This window comes from Dromiciops gliroides, chromosome 3 (genome assembly GCF_019393635.1).
Source record: "Dromiciops gliroides isolate mDroGli1 chromosome 3, mDroGli1.pri, whole genome shotgun sequence".
Classification (NCBI taxonomy): Eukaryota; Metazoa; Chordata; class Mammalia; order Microbiotheria; family Microbiotheriidae; genus Dromiciops; species Dromiciops gliroides.
This window is the reverse complement of record NC_057863.1, coordinates 581,787,341-581,811,675: the sequence shown is the minus strand read 5'-3', so window position 1 is coordinate 581,811,675 and position 24,335 is coordinate 581,787,341. Positions and strand designations below refer to the sequence as shown.

General features: G+C 37.8%; 2 protein-coding genes and 1 pseudogene across 2 annotated transcripts; 2 read left to right on the top strand and 1 right to left on the bottom strand.

The window, feature by feature from the left end:
• Positions 1 to 6,897: 6,897 nt before the first annotated feature.
• Positions 6,898 to 7,863, top strand: LOC122745517 (olfactory receptor 51G2-like). Its single transcript, XM_043990854.1, has one exon. It carries the CDS (start codon positions 6,898 to 6,900, stop codon positions 7,861 to 7,863), a length of 966 nt encoding a protein of 321 aa, XP_043846789.1.
• A 10,957-nt stretch (positions 7,864 to 18,820) lies between these two features.
• LOC122748011 (olfactory receptor 52I1-like) lies at positions 18,821 to 19,831 on the bottom strand. Its single transcript, XM_043993753.1, has one exon. The coding sequence runs from the start codon at positions 19,814 to 19,816 to the stop codon at positions 18,821 to 18,823; it is 996 nt and encodes a 331-aa protein (XP_043849688.1). The 5' UTR covers positions 19,817 to 19,831.
• Positions 19,832 to 22,409: 2,578 nt separating this feature from the next.
• Positions 22,410 to 22,627, top strand: LOC122749984 (annotated as a pseudogene).
• The last annotated feature ends 1,708 nt before the right edge of the window (positions 22,628 to 24,335 follow it).

Genomic DNA, 24,335 nt, shown 5'->3' with positions numbered 1-24,335 from the left:
TTGGTAAGTTTATCCTTATATCCCTTGTCTCCTTAACTTCTAGCCACTGCCTCTGATTCTCCCTCTAGGACCTAAGAGGAAGTCCATATTAGATTTCCATTATGGATCCTCTAATGAAGTCCAAATCTGTACATTTAAAATATCACAGAAAGAATTAGAAGGGACCTCGGAAGTCATCTTCTGAGTGGTAGACTTTGATATTTGATGACAGGTATCTTAAGACTTCCCTTTTATAAGCTAAATATCCACAGTTCCATGAACACCTTCTCCATAGTTCTCCCAACCCTTTGGATTCACTTCAAGTTATTTTGAATACAATATTCCACACATGATCTGACCAGGTCAAGAGACAAGAGGACTATTATTTCCCTTGTTCTGGAGACTAGCTCTCTTGATGCAGATGTTGTACTTGATACCTTTTGTGACTGCCATATTACACTGCTGTCTTATGCCAAAGTCCTCTTCCACTGGGGAAGAAGAAGAAATATGGAGGGCCCCAATTCAGGACAACTCAGAGTAAGATATAGGTGACCAAAGTTCCTGAGGAGAGAATTCTAGATCCATTTAACCCCAAACTGGGGTAGCCTGGAACTGAGCTGGGGTAGTCACTTTGCTTGGATTTCTCAGATAATTTGGTGTATTTTTACTAGAATTATTTATATAAGTCTGGGAGAAATTTGAGACCCTAGGCATTTCACTGTCATGAATGAGTGTCTTGAATAGATGTTTGCCTATCTATTGGTTCACTGAGGAATCTAGGGAGTACGAAAAATGAGAGATTCTGGGTTGTCTATTGGGAATCAGGGCCCTGGTTAGTAACAAAAACATGCTCCTTAGTCACTGTTAATCCCTAAACAAAAACTCCACTCCCTCAGTACCAGATTTAGCTCCACCATGCTGTCAAAGCCATGGATCTGGGCTTAGCATATTATCAACAGAAAAGGAAAACTGAAGAGTGGGGAGGGTAGGCACAGTCTCAGGTCTCCCATAGTCTCACTTCTGAGTTTCTTATAACTAAAAAGAGCCTCATTTATATCTCAACACCCTCTTCTACCACCCACTCCCAAACAGATATTAAGGTAATGGGCTGGGGGTGGGGTGGCTTCTTCAGGAGGAACAGGTCTGGGGCTGAACCACTCAGATGCTCCCAAAGAAAGAGAAACAGGTGCTGAAGTTATATCCAGCTCTCCCTTGATGCCTTCTTCTTTTCCCTCCATCCTCTTCTGGGCCTCCTCGGCCCCTGGACACAACTCTACCCTCAAAGCCACTCTTCATAGCACTCATGGGCTTAAAGAAAATCTCCAAGATTTGTACCCAGATCCCAGCTGACCCAATTCCCCACCCCCATTACTTCAACTCAAATTAAGAAGGTATTAAAGATCCACCTATGCCTGATTCCAGCAAGACATACTTCTGGCTAACCAAGGGACAGAAAACAGGACCCCCAGGGCAATGGTGAGTGTGGAGCTAAGCTTATGGAGGAAACCAGATGAGGGGGGAATGATCTCAGGCATTGGAATCACACCTCCTTGACCTTTCACACCAGTAGGACCCTAAAAAGTCTTTGGCACAGTGGGAAAATTATTGGATTTAAAAACCTTTTGAAAAAACCAAAGGATCCTATATTTAGAGGTCAACTAGTCCGGCGCCTCCTTTTTACAGATGAGGAAATTGGAACCACCCAAAATGTATGTGTCACCCATATGAGTGACAAAGACAGGATTGGAACTCAGATCCATTGCCTTCACAGCAAATGTACTTTTCATTGCACCTGGTTGCCTCTCAAATGCTCTAAGTTCCAGTCCTGGCTTTTTTACTACCTGTATTGCCTAAGGCAAACCACTTCCCCTCTCTGGACCTCAGAATTGTAGTATTTAGGGATAGGAAGAAATAAAATTTAACTCTTTTATTTTATAGTTATGATCTTAGGAACCCAGTCACAAACCCTGCCCATAAGCAGAAAAGAAGCAGCCCCTCCAATCAGTTGACTGAGAAATCCTTCAAACAAATGAAGTGATGCAAGGGTCCCTAGAGGAGGGATAAGTTGGCAGTATGTGGAACAGAGGCACAGTAAAAGGAAGTCACTGAAATTTGTCTTCAACGCCTCTGTCTTGGGAGATTTTCCAAGGGCTATCAGCCAAACTCAGTGTCCTAGCAATGCAACCTTACAAAGAATCCCAGGCAAAAACACTTCCTACACCCTGGCACCAGAACAGAGGGAAGCTTGGAGAATGGAACAGCCCTTAGCTATTATATTAACAATGGATTCCACAGGATTTACTATCCCCGTTCCCCAACATTTCATGATCCTGTGACAGGCATAGATTGAGTGAAACATCCTGTCCCCTTATGCTACTAGGGTCTGGGCAGATCCATAACCTTTCAATTTACCCAGAAATGTCCAAATATACAGCAATACTGATGGGTAAGGGTATCTACTAGTTTCAGGACACAGATGGTAAATCATGAGTGAGGCTTAAGTCCTCAAATTCTCCAAGGGGAAGCAATCTCATCTGATTAAGGGAAGCGAGAGTCTGTTGCCATGGAAACCATCACAGGCATGATTAATTTGAGCTGTACGGGCTACATTTTCCTATATGATATCAGTGTGGATATATTAGGTTGGTTGGGAGACTAGTATATTCTTTTCTTAGGTCAAGGTTTCCTAAAGCTTGAGTTATTCTGGAAAGGTAGAGGACAAAAAAATTGATATGAAGAGATAGGGAATCAGGGAGCTGGTTGGTTACAAAAGCATACTCCTTAGCCCCTGATGATCCCTAAACACTGACTCCAGCTGCTCTACATCAGGCCTACCATATACTCACAAATGCATATTAAAATAGTGGCCAAGAAGAATATCAACAGTAGGGGGAGATTGAGGAGAGGGTAGGATAGGATCCGTTTCAGGTCTTCTACAGACATACCTTTGAGGTTCTTTCGGCTACGGAAAGCCTCTGCTATTTTCCAACTCCCTTTTCTACCACTCCTTCCCATGATGATATTTCTGCAGAGCCTCTGGAAATGTGCCATCCTTGTCCCCCACCTCCATCACAATGATAGGTATAGCACAGTGATAGGAATATTTCTATCTTTCTCCAGCCCTCAAAGAAGAGTCGGTGAAAACTGCTTTATTTCACTATTAAAACAAGTCAAGACTTTAACTATAGGAATGAAGAGATTCTTCCTCTTATGTTATGAATGAAGAGGCACCTTGGTATAGTGGAAAGAGTATGAGATAGATTTGAAATCCTACCCACACTTCTGGTACTTACTAGTTATGTGATGGGCAAGTCATTTCAGTTTTATGTGACTCACTTTCCTCATCTAAAATTTTTGTTATTGTTCAGTCGTTTCATTTGTGTCTGACCCTTTGTGATCCCATTTGGGCTTTTCTTGGCAAAGATACTGGAGTGGTTTGCCATTTCCTTTTCCAGCTCATTTTATACATGAGGAAACTGGGGCAAAAAGTGTTGAATGACTTGTCGAGGGTTGCAAAGCTTGTTAGTGTCTGAGGTCAGATTTGAACTTACGAAGATGAATCTTCCTGACTTCAGGCCCAGCACTTTATCCACTGCACCACCTAGCTTTGCTAGCATAATGAAAAACAATAATAATAACTTGAATTCTTATAGTGTTTTACAAAATACTTCACAAAATAATACTAGCTCACATTTACATAGCGCTTACTATGTACCAAGCACTGTGCTAAGTACTTTATAATTATTATCTCATTTTATCTTCATAACATCCCTGGGAAGTGCTATTATTATCCTTTTTTAACAGATGGGAAAATTGAGGCACAGAGAAGTTAAGTGACTTGTGTAGAATCACACATATGACTGAAGCCAAATTTGAACTCATATCTTCCCAACTCTAAATGCAGCATCATATTTGCATAATGCAAATGTATTTTCCAACCTTAGCTCATACCTTTTCCCCACAGGTTGTGTTCATGATGTTCTTCTGGACAGTATCCCAGGTTTTGCATAACCCTCTTACATGGTGGAGCTCAGTGCATGATCCAGGAATCTAGTAAGTATCTGAGACCACTGAGGCTTGTGAAATCACTCTGAGGGAACCATGGCATTCATGGCACATTTGAATTCAATTTATGGCCCTTGCAAGCCCTCAGCCCCCTCACCCCCACATGTTTTTTTAATTCTTCAGAAACGTGGATACACAATGGGGCAAGTACATGAAGTATGTAAATGAAATTCATTCAAAGGTGAGGATTAAATTAGACAGCTATTCTTTGCCAGCTAACTAAATCATTCTCTAAAGGTCAGAAACCAAGGAAAAATATAGCATGAGATACCTGGTGAGAAAACAGACAGAAAAAAACATTGCCTAGCTAGAAAAGAGTAACGATAATGATGACTGATGGTGGTGGTGGTGGTGGTGGTAATGATAGCTGTAGCTTTATTAGCTCTGTGATACTGGACAAGTCACTTAGCCTCTTTCAGCCTCAGTTACTTTATCTGTGAACTGGAGATAATAATAGCACTTACTTTGCCAGGGTAATATAAGGTTTAAATGAGATAACATGTAAATAGTGTTATAAACCTTAAAGTGTTATATAAGTACTACCTATTATTATTATAAAGCATTTTAAAGTTTGCAAAGTATTTAAAAAATATTATCTCATTTGATTTTGACAGCTCTGGGGGATAGGTGCTATTATTATTATCTTTATTTTACAGTTGAGAAAACTGAGCCTTAAAAAGTCAAGTGATTTACCCAGGGTATCCCAGATAGTAAGTGTCTGAAGATAGATTATGAATTTAGGTCTTCCTGATTCTAAGTCCAACATTTCATACACTGCACTTTCTAGCTAGACCAGAATTCTACATCCATAATATGGTGAAATGTAAGCTCAATAAATTGTGTTTCTGTTTTCATTTCTGTTCTCAAATGTAAGTGATTGAATTTTGGCATGAGAACTTCTGCCTTGACTATAATTATTATGTAGGTATGTTCAATAGAAAAGAATTCTTGAGAGGGAAATTCAGAAGGAGTCAAACTTAGCTACTCAATTCCTGTGCTTTAGAAGGCATTAAAAATACAGAAGTAGCCACAGGACTATTCATGTAGAAGAGATTGTAAGAGATTGGTGAGAGAGGAAGGGAAGAAGGGTGTTGCCCAGAATTTATTTATTCACAAATATGACTCTCACCAATTATATTTATTTTGGAAGAAATATGTAGCTTCTAGGTAACATCCCACAGCTTCCCTTCCCACATCCAATCTCCTCATTAGAGAAGGGCAATGTAGAGATTCATCAACTATGCTTCTACATGTATGTAATACCTAATACTGAATTAGTGAAGACAGCATGTCCCCCCAACAAGTTCATAGACCCCCTGAAATTTTCTCTGGGAATCTCAAATCTAGAGAGAGAACTAATAATGCATTTTCCCAGAGGATCTATGCTGGGAAACATAAAAGAATTCAAAAATTTGGAAGGAGAGAAAAATACACCTTTGTTTTCACTAACTCTCATTGGAATTTAAAACCTCCTTCAATTGTGATTTTTAAAACATACGTTTTGAGAATGTGCCCATAGATTTCACTTAGGCTGTCAAAAAGGTCCATGAAGCAAAAATGTTTAAGAACCTCTGCTCTGGACTAACATGGATCCTCCGACTCATCATCTTTTCACTTATTTCCAGTCCTTTTCATGCCCCATCCCAATTCATTAATGTGATCAAAGAATAATCTGGTTTAATGTCCTCCAAAGGGCCAAATGATCAATCCTTTTATTGGGATAGATTGGATAATCCTGGAAGAGAATTTATCAGCCCTCTCCCACAGGTTGAAGAGAAAACTATTTCCCCTCAGAAAAATTTGTTCCATGAAGAAGGCAGGTAATATAACATTAGACTTGGAGGCAGGACACTTGGATTCTGGATTTGGCTTGAAGTCAATCCAACAAGTAATTATTAATTATATGCTACATGTCAGGCATTTTACTAATTGCTGAGATATTAAGAAAACCAAAATAAACAAATGAATGAATGATGAAATAAACAGATTAATAAAAGAATGAATAGACAAATTAATAAATATGTAAATTAATCAATTTAAATAAATGAATGAATGAATAAAGAAATGAATGAATGAATAACTAGGTAAGTCTCTTCTTAAATAGCCAAGTCACTTCTTAAGTATCCCTAGCAGCCTAATACCAATTCTTGGTTTATTCACAGAGATGGAAGGTTTGATTAAAAAAAGAGCTTTTGGAAATGGTCAGACTGTACAGATTTCAAGGCTTATTTTTAATGCAATATAAAAAAATCCCTCTACTTAAGAACACCAAGTTCCCCAACATAACCTTCTGCATTCTAACATTCATCTTGAAGCAGTATAGTAGAATAAATAGGAAAAACAATAGCTCTGAAGTCAGAGGCCCCGGGTTCCAAATATGTCTATGCTATTTACTATTCATATGACTTTGTAAAAGTCCTTTAATTTCCCCTCCCCAAAAAAATTACTCTCTCTAGTAAAAGGCTATTTTATGGGGGCTTGAGGGAAGAAATACTACTTTGGGCAGTGGTTAGAATGAGGAAGAGACAGCTTTTGTTAAGCTATGTATAAGGAGTGATTGTGAGTGTGAATTCATATTATGGGCTCAGAACTTAGGTGAGGGGTCCCTAGATGTAAGGCTTTCTGCTAAGTTCTAGAGGTTTTGCCTCTCATTCATCCCAGTATATAACACCATCTTATACCTCTGTCCAAGCTTTAAATGTAGAAAGCCAGAAGAAGCAGAGGAGACCTCCTGAGCAGGAAAAAGCAAAGGAGGGAATGAGGATGCACTGGAAAGGAACAAGGTTATTTGAAATGGGCTCTGAATCAATCTCTGGTCCCTCTTGCCTGTAGGGGAGCAAAGTATCTCCAAACATGGATCCTTCCATCTTCTCCTGCAATGCCAGCAGTTATGATCACCCAACCTTCCTGCTGACAGGTTTCCCAGGCTTGGAGGCCTCTCACCACTGGGTGTCCATCCCCATCAACCTGATCTGCATAATTTCTATCCTGGGCAACAGCACCATCCTCTTCCTGATCCGAACGGACCCCAGCCTCCATGAGCCCATGTTCATCTTTCTGTCTGTGTTGGCAGCCTCTGACCTAGGTCTCTGTGCCTCCACTTTTCCCACAATGGTTCAGCTCTTCTGGCTAGGTACCCGTGAGCTTCCCTTTGACCTTTGTGCAGCCCAGATGTTCTTCATCCATGCTTTCACCTATGTGGAGACAGGTGTGCTCCTGGCTATGGCCTTTGACCGCTTTGTTGCCATTAGAGATCCATTACACTATGCTTCAGTTCTCACCCACTCAACTATGGCCAAGATAGGGGCTGGAATTCTTGTGAGAGCAGTTATTCTCAATATCCCAGGCCCTGTCCTGCTCAGGAGGCTGGCTTTCCCTCCAGTCAGTGTCCTCTCTCACTGCTATTGCCTACACTGTGACCTAGTGGGACTAGCCTGTTCTGATACCAAGATCAATAGCTTATTTGGGCTGGTCTCCATCCTCCTATCATTGGGGATTGACTCTACCCTCATTGTGGTTTCCTATGTGCTAATCCTCCGCACAGTGCTAGGCATTGCATCTCCTGAAGAGAGATTCAAGGCACTCAACACATGTGTATCACACCTCTGTATTGTGCTTATTTTCTACATGCCCAAGTTGGGATTATCCATACTTCACCGTGTTGAGAAACACACCTACCCTGCTCTGGCTGTCCTCATGGCTAATCTACATTTCTTGGTCCCACCCTTCATGAACCCCATTATCTATTGCATCAAATCCAAGCAGATCCGACAGGGTCTTTTGAAACGCTTCTGGCAGAAGAGAGTTGACACCTCTTAATGAGGGAAGAACCAAAACATATAGAGAAGCTTAAACAGCTTGATTGTCTCAGGAGAATCTAGTGGGACTTTCTGGAGTAGTTACATGTTGGGAGACATGAATTAATCATGTCTTTTTTAAGTCAAGGAACAAGAGGCAGAGAAAACATAACTTCATTGTCAAGCCCTCAAAGTAAACTATTTCTCATTTTTAAACTTAAAGTCTTTGAAGGGATTTGAAGGGGTCCCCTTGAGTGTGGGAGTGATAGAAGCATTACAGACTGATGGGTGCTTTGAAATATCTTTGCTTATAAGTCTCTAACAATCAATCAAACACACACACACACAGAGACATACACACACTCCACATTGTACTGTACTTCATAGCTTTCAGCAAGTGCTGATAAGCAGAGGATATCTTTGAGAAGTTGTTTCCTATATCTGAACTCCAAACATTCAAATGTAAGAATGTGTCCTCCTGTCACATATTTAGGGTAGTCTTGTTTCCACTGTATTTGTTTCATGATTATTGGTGGTTTGCTCTTTGACAGGTAAGCAGAAACCAGAGAGAGAATGGCAGCATTAAATGTCATGCTCCATGTTCAACACCAAGTACAGTATGGCCAAGATGGAAGGAATATCCTGGGGAAGACTGGGTATTTCTTTCTCCAGTCAGGGTTTAGGTGCATCAGATGAGTGAGGGGGAAGCAAGTGTTGAGGACATTATTCATCTTCTAGCATTCAAGTACCTTAACTCAAAATTTCCTCTCCTAAAACCCAAACATCTTGAAACATGCTTTCCTCCCAAGATCCATTTTGGAAGCTTAGATCCTGAAAGAGAGTGTGAGATAGGAATACCAAGATCCTGGAGGAGAGTGCTTCCACAGTGCAGCATGACTAAACTGGGAGGTCACAATGAAGATTTGTCTGAGCCTGGGAACAATATCAATAGAGCTATCAACATTCCAACTCTTATGCTGCATCTTAGGGTGATTACTAAGTGAGTGAGTGAAGGGCAAGAAGGTTGGATCAGTGAAAAGGGGATTGTGCTCATGTGTGTCTATAAAGAGTCTATTAAATACAAAAGGATTGGACAAACAAATCATGACAGCACTGCTTGTGTGTTCAGGCCTATATTATACTACAAGGATCCCAGAAGAAAAAAGAGTTTTATTTTCTAGACAAACATTTCTTTTCCTCAACCAAATTTTAAGCTCAATATTCACAGGAACCATGCTTTCTAAGAACACTTATGAGATTTTCATTGAACTTTCTCTGTACCCACACTTTCCTTTTCTATAAAATAAGAATATTATTTACGTTGAGTGGTGGGATAGATGTTATGAAGAATAAGTGAAATAATGGCTTTGAAAGTACAATAATCCAAATGGAGTCTGACCAGGGCAAAATATAGTTGGACTATCAAACATTTGTAATTGGATAGGATGCCTCCCTCATTACAGTCTAAGATTGTATTCATTTTTTATATTACCATACCATATTATTGACTTCTGTCAACATTTCAATACATTAAATTCTTCAGATCTTCAAATTTTGTTTTTTGTACTGATCTCCAAAATTACCCCCTTATTTTTTTACCAGTAGGAGCTATGGGATGGACTTCATATTTTAAGTGCTATTGATATATTTTGCTTTTGTATAATTTGTTATTAATATCATATATTATTTGTATCATTTTGTATCATTCTTAATTTCTGAATATATTCCTCCCCACTTCCTCCTCACACAGAGAATCATTCCATGTAAAAAGATTTTTTTTAAAAAAAGAAAGAAATGAGGAAATGTTCAATGAAACTAGTCAATACCTCCATCATGTCCAATAGCACATTTCAGATTCCACATTCCATGCTGCTGTCACCTCTGCAGAGAATGGAGAGGTATATTTTTTCAACTTTTAGCCAGGGCCAAGCTTAGTAATTATAATTTCACAATGCTCAATTTCATATGTTATCATTCTTTCTGTTTACATTGATACATAACCAATATGTATATTTTCCAGCATCAGTTAACATAAAATTTCCCACACTTCTTATGCTACTTCAAATTCATACATACAGTACAGATGCACCAAAATGTATTTATCTGTCTCCCAATTTATGGCCATAAGATGGACCATAATGGACTATTTTTAACATAACTTAGAAATCTAAGACACATTATGATTAAAAATGATTTTAAATGGACCCCAGGCAAGTTCTCTGTGATAGATATAAGCAGTAAAATATAGAAGGTTTGGAATAGTGATAAACAATAGTTATTAAAGCCCCTCCCAGTAGTATTTCTAATTCAAAAGGGACTAGCATTAGATATTTGAAGCCTAAAATAACATTCATCATGAAAGATAATAAATCTAGTTATCTCAGTGTCTGAAATGTCATCGTTAGTGTGAAAAAACACATAGGAACCATTACAGCACTTATCTGTATTCTGCTGGGAAAGAATGTGGATATCAGCATTTCAACTTACTCTTGTGCCTGTGTCCTTGATGTGGCTCCAGTATGTCCTATAACAAATACCTGCTTAGGTCTTTTCTCTTTCTTGGGGTTCAGGGATGTAAGACCTGTTAGGGTGATGGCCATGGCATTGCACACCCACTCCTGGATCCCCTTTGTCTTCAGGCCTTAGATGATGGGATTCAGCATAAAAGGGATAACAAGGTAAAAAAAAGAGCCAGCAGCATCTGGCTGTGTAGGGGCACCATGTCCTGCCCCATCCAAGCCAGGTAAATGGATACCATAGCAGGTAGGTAATAAAGGACCATGACACTCATATGGGAACTACATATACTGAGTGCCTTGAACATCCTGGTAGGACAAGTGGAACAGAGCTGGGAGGATCTGACTATAGGAAGTAACAATAAAAGTCCCATCAAAGCCTATATAACAATAAAGAACTAAATCAAAATTATAAGACTGCAAGTCATTCCCCAATTGGTCAAAGGATATGAACAGGCAGTTTTCAGATGAAGAAGTCATAATACCATATGAAAAAATGCTCTAAATCACTATTGATTAGAGAAATGCAATTTAAAACAACTCTGAGGCACCACTTCACACCTATCAGATTGACTAATATGACAAAAAAAGTAAATAATAAATGTTGGAAAAGCTGTGAAAAAATTGGAACACTGGTGTATTGTTGGTGGAGCTGTGAACTGATCCAACCATTCTGGAGAGCAATTTTGAACTATGCCCAAAGGACTATAAAACTATGCATACCCTTTAATACAACAATACCACTACTAGGTCTATATCCCAAAGAGATCATAAAAAAGGGAAAATGACCCATATGTACAAAAATATTTCTAGCACCTCTCTTTGTGGTGGCAAAGAATTGTAAATTGAGGGGATGCCCAACAATTGGGGAATAGCTGAGCAAGTTGTGGCATATGAATCTAATGGAATATTATTGTCCTTTAAGAGATGATGAGCAGGGGCAGCTAGGTGGCACAGTAGATAGAGCACCGGTCCTGGAATCAGGAGTACCTGAGTTCAAATCCGGCCTCAGACACTTAATACTTTCTAGCTGTGTGACCTTGGGCAAGTCACTTAACCCCAATTGCCTCACTAAAAAAAAAAAGAAAAAGAAATGATAAGCAGCCAAATTTCAGAAAAACCTGGAAAGACTTACATGAATTTATGATGAATGAAATGAACAGAACCAGGAGAACATTGTACATATTATCAACAACATTCTATGATGATAAACTGTGATAAACTTAACTCTTCTCAGCAATACAATGATCCAAGATAATTCCAAAGGACTCATGATGGAAAATACTCTCCACATCCAGAAAAAAAAGGACTGTGGAATCAGGATGAAGATTGAACCATACTATTTCTACTTTTTTGGTTTGTTTTTCTCTTTTAAAGTTTTTGCCTTTTGTTCCAGGTCAAGGAAAAAATAATGCAAGCAGCCAGAAAGAAATTATTCAAATATCTTGGAGCCTCAATAAGGAGAAGATAAGATTTAGTAGATTCTACATTAAAGTATTGGAGGGCTTAGAATATGATATGATATTCTGTAGTGCAAAGGAGCTAGGATTACAACCATGAATCACCTACCCAGTAAAAATTATTATACTATTTCAGGGAACAAAATGGACATTCTTTTTCTTTCTTTCTTTCTTTTCTTTTCTTCTTTTTGTGGGGCAATGATGGTTAAGTGACTTCCCCAGGGTCACACAGCAACTAGTAAGTGTCAGGTATCTGAGGCAGGATTTCAAAGTCAGGTTCTCCTGAATACAGAACTAGTGCTTTATCTACTATGCTACCTAGCTGCCCCTAAAATGGACATCCAATGAAATAGAAGAATTTCAGGCATTCCTTGTGAAAATACCCGAGCTGAATAGAAAATTTGATTAACAAATACATGACTCAAGAAAAGCATAAAAAAGTAAACAGAAAAGAGGAATCATAAGGAGTTCAATATGGTCAAACTGTGTACAACATGGGGAGATAATACTTGTAACTTCTAAGAAATTTATCATTATTAGAGCAGTTTAAAATATATATATATATGTGTGTATATATATATATATATATATATATATATATATATATATATACAGCAGGCATGGGTGTGAGTTTAAAATGATGGGATGATATTTAAAAAAATAAAATTAAGGGGGAAGAAAGAGGAATGCAGTGGGGGAAGGGGGAAGGGAGAGATAGAATGGGACTAAATTACTTCATAGAAAATATGTGTGAAAGAGATTTTACAGTGGAGAGAAAGATGGTGGAACTGGGGGAGTAGTACTTGAAACTCACTTTCACTGGAATTGATGCAAAGAGGGAATAACATATATATTCAGTTGGATACCTTACCCTTCAGGAAAGCTGGAGGAAAAGAAAATGAGAGAAGGGGGTGGTAGTAGGGAGGGCAGATTGGATGAGGTGTTAGAAGCAAATCACTTTTGAGGAGGGACAGGGTGAAAGAGAGAGAGAGAGAGAGAGAGAGAGAGAGAGAGAGGGAGAGAGAGAGAGAGAGAGAGAGAGAGAGAGAGAGAGAGAGAGAGAGAGAGAGAAGGATAAATCAGGTGGAGGAAAATAGGATAGAGGGAAATGCAGCTAGCCATCATAACTGTGAAAAAATTTATAGCAAGTTCCTCTGATAAAGGTCTCATTTCTTTAATATATAGTGAAGAGAGTCAGACTTATAAGAATATATCATACCCCAATTTGTAAATGGTCAAGGGATATGAACTATAGTCATATGAAAAAATGCTCTGAGTCACTATTGATTAGAGAAATACAAATTGAAATAACTGAGGTAGCAGTCCATCAGATTGCTAGTAGGACATAAATGGAATATAACAAATATTGGAGAAGGTGTGGGAAAATTGAGACACTGATATGCTATTGGTGGAGTTATGAACTGATTCAACCATTCTGGAGAGCAATCTGGAACTATTCCCAAAGGGTTGTAAAACTGTTCATAACCTTTTATCCAGCGATATTGCTACTAGATCTGTACACAAAAGAGTTTTTGAAAAAAGGAAAATAAGCTCTATGTACAAAAACATTTGTAGCAGTTCTTTTTGTGGTGGCAAAGAATTGGAAATTGAGGGAAAGCCCATTATTTTGGGAATGGACAAACAAATTGTGGTATATGATTGTGATGGAATAGTATTATGCTATAAGAAATGATGATGAGGAGTCTCTCACAAATATCTAGACAGACTTACATGAACTGATGCAGAACGAAGTTAGAATCAGGAGAACATTGTACACAGTAACAGAGATATTGTGTGATGATCAAATGTGAATAACATGTATTCTCATCAATACAATAATTCAACACAATTCTGAAGGACTTATGATGAAAGATGCTAACCACATCCAGAGAAGGAAATAATAGAGTCTGAATTCAGATTGAATGATTAATATGGAAAGGCTTTGCATTGACTGCACATGCATAAACTATTTCAAATTGCTTGCCTCCTCAAGGGGAAGCCAGGGGAGAGAAGGAGGAAGAGAATTTGGAACTTTTTTTTTTACACAATTGTAAAAATTGCTTTTAAATGTAATTGGGGGGAAATGTTGAATATCTCAAATTGCTCCTTTTAAAAACCTTATTATTTTCATTCTTTTACTGAGTATATCTCCACTGTGTATACAGTGATGCAATAGCTATTGTAAGTTTCTAAAGGTCAGAAGCATTTTGATTCCTACCTAAAATTCAAACAGTTAACTATATTCCAAAAATTCAATAAGTACATAAGAGACATAACAAAGTGCTACATAAAGTAGCTAATAAATGTTTTATTAATTTATTTGGAAAACTTTTAGTTAAAGAATCCAAGAAGGCTTCGTGGATGTGGTAGTAATATTTCAACAAAAAAAATACAGGAAAGGTATTCCAAGCTTGCAGAACTGCATCTACATTTCCAAGAACACCTGAAGAATCAAGGACTTTAATCATAAGGACTGATGTTTCAAGCAGCCTCTTTTTGAAGACCTTGGTGACTCATGCCTCACAGACTATGTGAGCCTCTCTTTATTGGGTCTCTACTGCTGCCATCTACTGAATAATAGTTGTTAGATATTTTTCTACATAAGGAAAATACCTTTTAGCACATAATCCCAAGAGCTATTTCAGCACCATTGTGTTAAACCCAGTCTCACCTAGCCATTGAAAAGGCTCTTATAGTTAGGACAATGCTTTGAATCATTTTGCTTCTGTGTCAGCTGTTATTCCTTGAGTTTACTCCATTTAGCCCCAGGGATACTTGTGATTCCTACCTAGGTACATATAAATCATCCCCAGGAGAGTGGCTGGAAGAAATTTACCACCACTGTCCTGGTTTCCTGTGAGTAAAGAAATTGCTATTCTTGCTACAAAGAAATTCTAAATGATAAGATTACTTTTGGCAGATAAAATTTAAAAGAATTGTGAGAAAATAATTATTAATAATGGATTTCTTGGGGGGGGGCGGAGATCAGTTTCAATCCTTTCTTCTCCTCCCCCCCCACTCCAGAAAGTTCAGCTCTTGTCTGGGATAAGCCTAAGGGAACAAAATAAATGGAAATAGACCCATCTAGCTCAGTAAAGAACCACACCTAGATACCAGACACTTCCATCTTTTGCCTACTCTTCTCTGAGATCAGCTGTAGAGTTGATTTTAATTTAGACCACCCTCAAGTCATGTCAACCAATGGAATTGAATGATGCTAATGAATTAGCTTTGATCAATGTATAATGAGCCACCTTGATAAAAGAGGATAAAACCTTTTGCCACACCAGGGCTTCTCTCTCTGACCTTGCTGTCTCTACCCACTTGGTGCATGCTCTTCCTCCTAGGACTATCTAGGTATAAAGGCCTGAGACCTTGAGAAATTAGAGTCACATAGTCAACACTTTACTGATATATATATTAATTAATGGCAAAAATTGTATAATAGCAATTAATATATAAATAGCAATTAATTTATAAAATACAGTAGTAGCAATAATTTTAAACAACATAGAATGTTTGTACAAATCAACATTATAGATTGTCTAATATATCCATACTTAAAAAACCTCTTTACTTTAAACATCTCTGATAAAAGCCTAAAATATAAAATCTATGTGTATTTTAACATCTGTATGACTAAGAGCCACTCCCTAAAAGTGAAAGTTGTCAAAATAATAAAAGGATGGTTGTTTAAGGGAAGTTAAGAATTGTCAACAACCATCTGAAAAGAAAATATTAAAGGACACTAATGGCCACATAAATGCAAATTAAAGTAACTCTAAATTGTTACTTTTGGTGAAAAAAGTTGGGACTTGTGATTTTATCAGTGAAAGAGATTACCAGTAAGAGATCAGTACATATTGTAATGCACATTGGGAACTATTCTACAGTTACCTGGGGGTACTCAGTGACTTGCAAGTTGTCCAAAGTCACCATGTATAAGTGTCAGGACTTGAATCCAGGTCTTCTTAACACAAATGTCAGGTTCTTTATACAAATGGGAAAAAAAACTGTAGATGGAACTGTGAGGAAACAGAAATGATAGTGCACTGTTGGCAGAACTGTGAATTAGTCTGATCATTTTGGAAAGTAGTGTAGAATTGTTCTTGTTGCAAAATTATTCAAACCCAGAAACCCTATACCAAAGAAGTTATTTGGCAGGGAAGGACCCACACATACACATACACATAATACATATACATATACCATATACATATATGCATGCATATATATATATATATATACACATATACATACAGAGAAAATGAGAATGAGAATCACTCTGTGGGATAGAAAAAAAGAACAAACCATGTGTCCAATGAGAGAGAGCTGACTAAACAAAGTATGGTAGACTAATACATCCACCAACAAGCATTTATGAAGCACCTATTGATTTCATGACTTCATGACTGTATGTAATGTAATATAATTGCATCATAATGACAACAAATACAAAGAATTGAAGGAAACAGAAAGACTTAAATGAAATGATGTAGGATAAAGTAAAAGATTCAAAGATAATAAGCCAATTCATATTAAATAGCGGACACAAATGTAAAATAAAAGAATGGTCATTAGTATTACCTTGTTAAATGTAAAAGTATACCTCCTCAAAGCTCTCTGTACCTCACTCTCTCTAATTGAAGGTTATAGACCTATCCTTTCCTCTCAGAGAGTCTGTCCTCTGAACTCTGACCTCAGCACATACTAATTTTAATATGGTCCACCCTTAAGTCCAATAAACCAATAGATTTGAATGATGTTAGCCAATTAGCTTTGAGAAATGTGTAAGGGCCACCTCTCCTCCAGACCACAGGGAGCTTACCCTCTCTCTCATGCTCTTGGTCTGAGATGCTGGAGAAGGCAGCCATGAGACCCCCACTCTTTCTTTTCTATCTAGGTATATAGGGCTTCTGAACTTTCAGAACAATGTGCTCTCTCTCTCTCTCTTTACTAACATTTAATATGTTTTAATTAATGGTTAATGCCCCAAACTGGCCTGTAATTTCTAAGTAGCAATATATTAGAAACCCCAGCTAAATTCCTTAAAACTCAGGACAGAGATAGGCACCCTCAGATAATTTCTTTTTTGTTTGTTTGTTTTTGGTGGGGCGAAGAGGGGTTAAGTGACTTGCCCAGGGTCACACAACTAGTAAGTGTCAAGTATCTGAGGCCTGATTTGAACTCAGGTCCTCCTGAATCCAGAGCTGGTGCTTTTATCCACTGTGCCACTTAACTGCCCCCACCCTCATATAATTTCAAATGATACATAAATGAATAGTAGATGTAATCACTAAGGTAAAATGGATTTAGAGAGAAGAGGGCCAAGAAAAACATTTGAGGGGATACCCACATTTTAAAGATTTACAGTATAGGTACCCAATAAGTGTTTGTTGAACAAAAGAATGTTTTATTTACACCATAAATTCAATATTTCAAAAATTGAACAACTTCTTCACAAAACATGCTCTTCCTCCCAACTTCCCTTTTTTTGTACCATTTTCTTCTAATTAGCCAAACAAGATGAGAAAGAAAGAAAAGTCACTTAATTACAAGTTCCATTGAGCTTTACTCCACAATATTTCTCTCATTCATACAATTATCTCCATTATAATCGAGAGTGCCCAGATTTAACCCTTTATCACTCTCAGCTGGTCTATAATAAAGCAATTCTAGCTATTTATAACACTACTAATCTCTCCACTCTCTAATTCATACACCATCCAGCAGCCATATAATGTACCTCAAATGCAAGTCTGAAAGCCATTTTTGTGTTTAAGAACATAATGATTTTTAACTACATTAACGTTAATTTAGTCTTTTAAACAGGTATATGTGACAAATGGCATAGATGAGATGTGTTAGAGTCATGCAAAGTAGTGTCATTGCCAGAGCTACCCACATCTGGCACAATGTCCTGCTTTCTGAAATTATAGACTATCCAGCTCTCACATTATAAGTTAATTAATTAACAAGGAGCATTATGTAAGCACATTTTTTTGTCATGAGATGGCATCACAACTACATAGAAGTAGAATATTCTGTTCTCTCAGTGTGCATGAACACTCCTAAGACTGGGAGGAAAGTCAGTTGGCACCCAGGTGTGATGGAGAGTTAAATCTATGATGTGAAATATACCACCAATTAACAAAAATATCTACTCTTTGAACTGTCTTCTCATTATTTGGAATGAAAAATGCTTCACATATTTCCAACTATGATGTCCCTATGAAGGATGCCAAGCATCTGCATGTATAACAGATGTAAAACATGAAGCCCAGTACAATTGAGAAAGTAAATAGTAATTAGTTAAATGAAACCCTCTCCCAGGGGGGATTGGTATTTTAATGTGCTATATCAGTGGATATGGGAAAACTAAAATGTCTTCAATATGTGGCTTTCTTTAAATTTTTAGCCAAATCCTGCCTTTTATAGGATGCCTTTGCCAATTCCCTGAACTGCTAGTGCTTTCCCTTCTGTGATTATCTTCTATTTTCTCTTTCTCTGACTCTCTGTCTTGCTGTTTCTCTCTCTGTCTCTCTGTCTCTCTCTCTCTGTCTCTCTCTCTACATATATATATATATATATATATATATATATATATATATATGTCTCACCCATGATGTCTTCCCTACTAGAGTGTAAACTTTTTGAGAGCCAAATTCATTTTCCTGCCTTTCTTTGTATCACTAGTGTTTAACAGAGTTCTCAGCACCTAGGGGTCACAATAATTAGCTGTTGCTTTCCTGATGGACCACCAAACTCCATAACTACTTTTTGATTAAATACCCAAGATAAGTAATATAAATACCAGAGTGTCTGAAATGCCATTATTAGTTTAGAGACAATCTAGGTAGGATGACTGCCACTATGGTTTGAGGGGTTCTATAAAATCCCCAACATACGACCAACCCTGTTAGGACATAAAGACATTTCAATATCCTCACTTTCTTCTTATCCTGTGCCCCACTCTGGATACACTGAGTTCCATTACAAATGCTCAAGTCGGTGATTTCTCTTTTGGTGAGTTTTGACAGAAACAGCGAGAGAAACTGGTGGTGACTGCATTCCACACTCGTTCCCGGATATACTTTGTCTTCAGGCCATAGATAAGAGGGTTCATCATAGGAGAAAAGACTACATAGAAATCAGCCAGTAGCACCTGGATGTGCAAAGGTACCTGGTCCTGCTCCAACCCAGCCATATAGATGGACAACATGCCTGGCAAGTAGAAGAGGCCCATGACACTCACATGTGAACCACATGTGTTAAGTGCTTTGACCCATGCATCTCGAGAGGGCAGACTGAACACAGCCTTTAGGATCAGACTATAGGAGGTAGCAATGAAGATTACATCAATCCCCACAATGATGAAGGAAAGAATCAAGGTATAAAGACCGCTGGGCCTGTGATCAGCACATGCCAACTTGGCCACAGCCATGTGTTCACAATAGGAATGGGGGACCACATGGGAGGCACAGCATGGCAGATGGACCAACATCCAGGTCATTGGAGTCATAGCTGCAATACCTCTGGCTATGATGCTTATGACCATTCCTATCATGGTCCATGGTGTGAGGATGGTTTGGTAGTGTAGAGGTTTACAGATGGCTACATAGCGGTCAAAGGCCATGGCCAGAAGTAATCCTGTTTCCATGGCTGTGGTGGCATGGACAAAGAACATCTGGATAAAACAAGCAGCAAAGCTAATGATGCCATTGCCTGACCAGAAGATGTTCAACATTTTGGGGATCACTGATGTTGGGATGACAATGTCCACAGTAGGCAGGACACATAGGAAATGATACATGGGCTCATGCATGGTACTGTCAGTCCGGATCACAGTCATAATGATAATGTTTCCTAATAGAGCTACAGAGTACATGTCAGTCATTATTATTGCCAGCCAAAGGTGGGCTGCTTCCAGCCCTGGGACACCCAGAAGGATGAAAGTAGCTGTGTTCAGTAATGTGTGGTTGGAAGGAGAGCCCAACATCACAGAGGAAACTTCTTTCCTGCAGACAAAGGCACAAAAGTGATCAGAGACTAGAGGTAAGGGGTGGGAGAAATGATGATTAATAACCAATATCTTTGGGAGACTCAGAGGCTCTCCCTTTCTTCTAAATTCCTCATTTCAAAAAGTCTCTTTTGGAGGCCATTATAGAATGGTATTGCATTAACTCTCCTCATCTTAGTCAAAAGTCACCCAGTCATTCTAAGGAATTTAAGCTAGGGTGGGAAAGTTCATTGTGTTCTACTCACACTTGGGTAGAGACAGATTTTTTTGCCTAGATAGCTGAGGCTTTCCTGTCCAGGGGTCACTTGCCCATCCACCAGTATAAGAAGGGATATATTAATAGAATTGATAGCCCAAGTCTGAGGTGTGGTCTGAGAGGAGATAATCTCTCTGTACAGTGGTCAATTCTCAGCTCTACTGATGAACTATGGTTTCAAGAGTATATAAGCTGTAAGCCATGGCACTATGATTGCCTTTGGCCTTATTTTTAAAAATGATTAAATTGCCCAGAAACTGTCTCTTACTTTTTTAATTGTCACAGTTTTGGTGACATGATGAAGGGACTCTAAAGGAAAAGAGATAGGTCTGGCTTAGGGTCTCTCAGGAAGCTGTTATCTCCTTCAAGGTCTCATCTAGATTTCATCTAGAGAATGGTCCTTCTTGGAGAATTTGTAAGTTGACATTTTGCCTCTGTTCCACCTAAAAGATATGATTCTAACTTTGATTATTGGCGGGTATGATAAAATAATGGGATTTGGCAGACACCCAGGGGTCCCACCTGAGGATTAATTTAGTATTATTTGAATTATGTAAGACTAAGAAACTAAGTACCTACTTAAGGGTGATTGGATGGAGACCACACCTGCCTGGCCCTGATGTGTTATTTTCAGAGGCAGTGTACTATTGACATCAGCAAGAGACCACTCTCAACCAAACAGCTTGAAGGACCTCCCCTTTCGGGGAGGGAGAGAGGAACTAGGAAGCGGAGGTTAGGGTGCTGCCTCTTCCTCTTTTTTGTTGAGGAACCAGCATGGTGGGAGATACAGAACAGGAGGGGCCCTCTTGGTCATTTGGACACCAGATTGATGGTGAGATATTTTATGTGGGCTGCTAGGAAAAGGAAGGTTTCTTTCTCTCTGATTATATCAAATAGATCCAAGCTAGGATTTCCACGCTGTGAGGAATCTGCTCTCAATCTCTCTCTCTTCACTAACTTATAATATATATTTTAATAAATCCTTAAAAGCCTAAACTTTTGCTGAATTTATCACTAATTTAAGCTAGCTTCCCCCCAAAAAAAAAACTGGGTGGGGAGCAGATTAGGACTCACAATTTAGATTTTAAACAACACATGGGTAAGCATTCGTGTTTCTGTATGCCTGTTTTTAGTTTTTGTGCTGTAGCTTGTTTTTCTAATTTTCATTTGCACAGGGAGTCAATCATCAGGTATATGTCTATTTGAATAAGATCCTCTGAGGTAAGATCCCCATCCGTACGGGGATAAGAGAGAGAAAACCTATGTAGACAGGAAGAGACCACCTGGGAAATTTGTGGTATTGTGGATATTCAGTCTGTCAAACCAATTAAAGGTGATCCCCAAACTATATGGAATATATAAATATATCTCAAGTTTTCTGCAAGAATAGGGTGTTGAATAGCAAAATTTGAGCCATTATTCTGTGAGAAGATCTTTACAGCTTTCAAGATTTTGGCATTCTATAAATTAAACTGTGTGTGTAGGTAAACATATAAAGGTGTGTAAGCCTGTCCAAGAGAGCCTAGAGAAGCTAAAAAAACTTCCAGGAAGAAGTATGTGAGATATTAAAACAAGGAAATAAAGAAGTTTTAATCTCAACCTTTTTTTCTGGGTGACTAAGGATCTGTTCTGTTTGTCTCTGTACATTTGTGTGAAGTTTTCTAAGATCAGCTTGTTAAGTAAGGGATCTGAAAAAGCTAGGTGAGACTCATACCAGCAGTTAGTTTGGAAGGTGGAATCAGAAAAGTGATCATTTTCTCTGAGTAAAAATTCCATTTTCTTTTCCTTTGGATAAAGTTCTAGAAACAGTTTTATACTGATAAACATCTAGACTGATCAGCCCAAAGAGAGTAAGGGCTAATGAGGGAAAGCTAAGAGGATTTTTTTGTTTTGTTTTGTTTTTTATTGTTCCAAAATTAGATGAATTCAAATTTGATTAAATGTTAAAGTTTGCAGATTATTTTGACATTAAATATATAGAATTGTCTTTGCCCCCCACCCCACCCCCAATACACCTGACAAAAGTGCAATGTGTTTAAAATGGCAAAAATAAGCTTTTTGTCTTGTAAGACACTCTGATAAGAGCTTTTATATCATAGCCTTAAAGTAATCACATTAGGATTCCAGTTATATATTTAAAATATATATTAACATTGTAACAGCTGGTTTTGCGAAGTAATGGTGAAAAATTGTGAGAGAAATGCAGCTCTTGTGATTTGTAAATTAGTTAGTATTGACTCTCTCCAGGTTCTGAAAGGTGAAGAGAAGCAAGGTAAAAAGGAGGATGAGGTGGCTACAAGTGTCAGAAGTCTCACTATGTCTGCCATTTTCAACTTTCACGGCCTGCTGGAAATAATCCTGTTGCTTATATGTACTTGTACTTCTATCTGATCCTTGACTCCTGGCCTCTTGGATAAAAATAAAACTGGCCTTTTGGATATATTTAGGAAGTGTGCCAGAATCAGTGAATGAAAGAATCCCTATGTAGCAGTATGCTGTATGGTGATGGCTTCAGCATCTTGTTCATCCAGTAGCTAGAAAATGCTAGAATTTAAGTGCTGTCAGATTTCTATAGATAAAAGACTTCCTAAAGACTTACCTAAAACAATGGGAAGATTGAACATTGACCCTTTCACCTGTGTGCCTGGACTGAAAGACTCCTGGCTGCTGTTCTCAATTATATGTGTTAATGGACCAAGTTGGTTCTCTATAAATAACTAAGATGCAACTGTTTGTACCAGAATAGATTGATATCTGCATAATGATAAACCTTATTTATAGTTCTGCCAGTACAATGACATTCTGTAAATGTCATTCTTTTATGTCACCTGTTGATCTATAGGAGTTATTTCTATTGCATAAAGTAGAAAGCAAACTTGCTAAGTGACTATACTAAAGTTGCTTTCTATATGATTTGGGGGAAATTGTATCTTTATATAAGAACATTTCTATAATGAACATTTTTTATTTCAGAAAAAGTTGGATATTGTGCAAATGTTTATAAAAATTGCACTTCTGTCTAATAATGCTTTAAACATGTTTTCCCTGGCCAACTCAATTTGTACTGAGTTTTATCTGTAGCTTACTATATGAAGTCAGTCTATGCTGTACATATATGGAAAAACTGCCAAGATTGTATGTAAAAGTGTTACAAGAAAATTATTATTTTCAGTTCCCTTTTCAAAAAATAAAAAAAAATAAAACAAATGAAAAAAAAACCCAACAACCATGAATTCTTATAGATTTTCTCGGTTAAAGCAAAGAACTATCAGGACAGTTTGCTAGGGCATTTCCCCAAGAAATCTGGATCTCCATATGTCTTAAGCATTTATTCAAATACCTGCTGCTAAAGAAAAAACAACATTTGAAAGATGAAGTGAACTAATTAAAACAATTGTGAAATGATGGTTGCTATGTGTCATTGATTTGGATCTCAAGTCTTTAATAATAAAAGTTGTTTTCATTGCTAGAAATTCAAACTGTTTTTTTAAATAAAGGACCTTGGAAATAGATCAATTGATCCTTATAAATATTTTTTTAAACAACTTGATCTCTTATTTTTTAGATATCTGAAGATACGTAACTAGTAAATGCAGGTACTGAGCTATATTAAATCCACTCAGTATTTTCTGTTCTTAAAAATATTTGATACAAATTTTTCTCAGCTTGAAAAAAAAATTACATCAATAACTTTTAAAACAACAATTTATACATATTAGCTAAATTATTGGGTCTACAACTCCTTTTAGGTAAGTTACTTGGGGGACTTTTTTTTTTTCTAAACTATTGCTACATATACATTAATGGCTATTGTACCAGTTTAGGCAGTAAGCATTTATTATTAAAGTATATTAAATATTAGAAAAATATTAGTAAAGGACATTGGCTTTGTGGCATTTAACACAAGCTGAAAAAAGCCAGCACAATATTGTTTCTAAGAGAGCACATGGCCCCAAGCACATCTCAGAAGCCCTACATTACCTACTCTGGCCTAAGAGGAGAGTGCTCACCAACCAAATAGCTTTCTGAGCCTAGAGAGTGAGCCAAGAACAGCATTCACTTTGTGGTCTGAGTCTTTTTCCTCTTTTGATAGAGGTGGCTTTTACACACTGATCAAAGCTAATTGGCTAGCATCATTAAATTTCATTGGTTGACATGACCTGAGGGTGGTCCATATTAAAATTTGTTTTACCATGATGATATCAGAGTCTAATGGGAAACTGACTCTCTGAGGGCAAATTC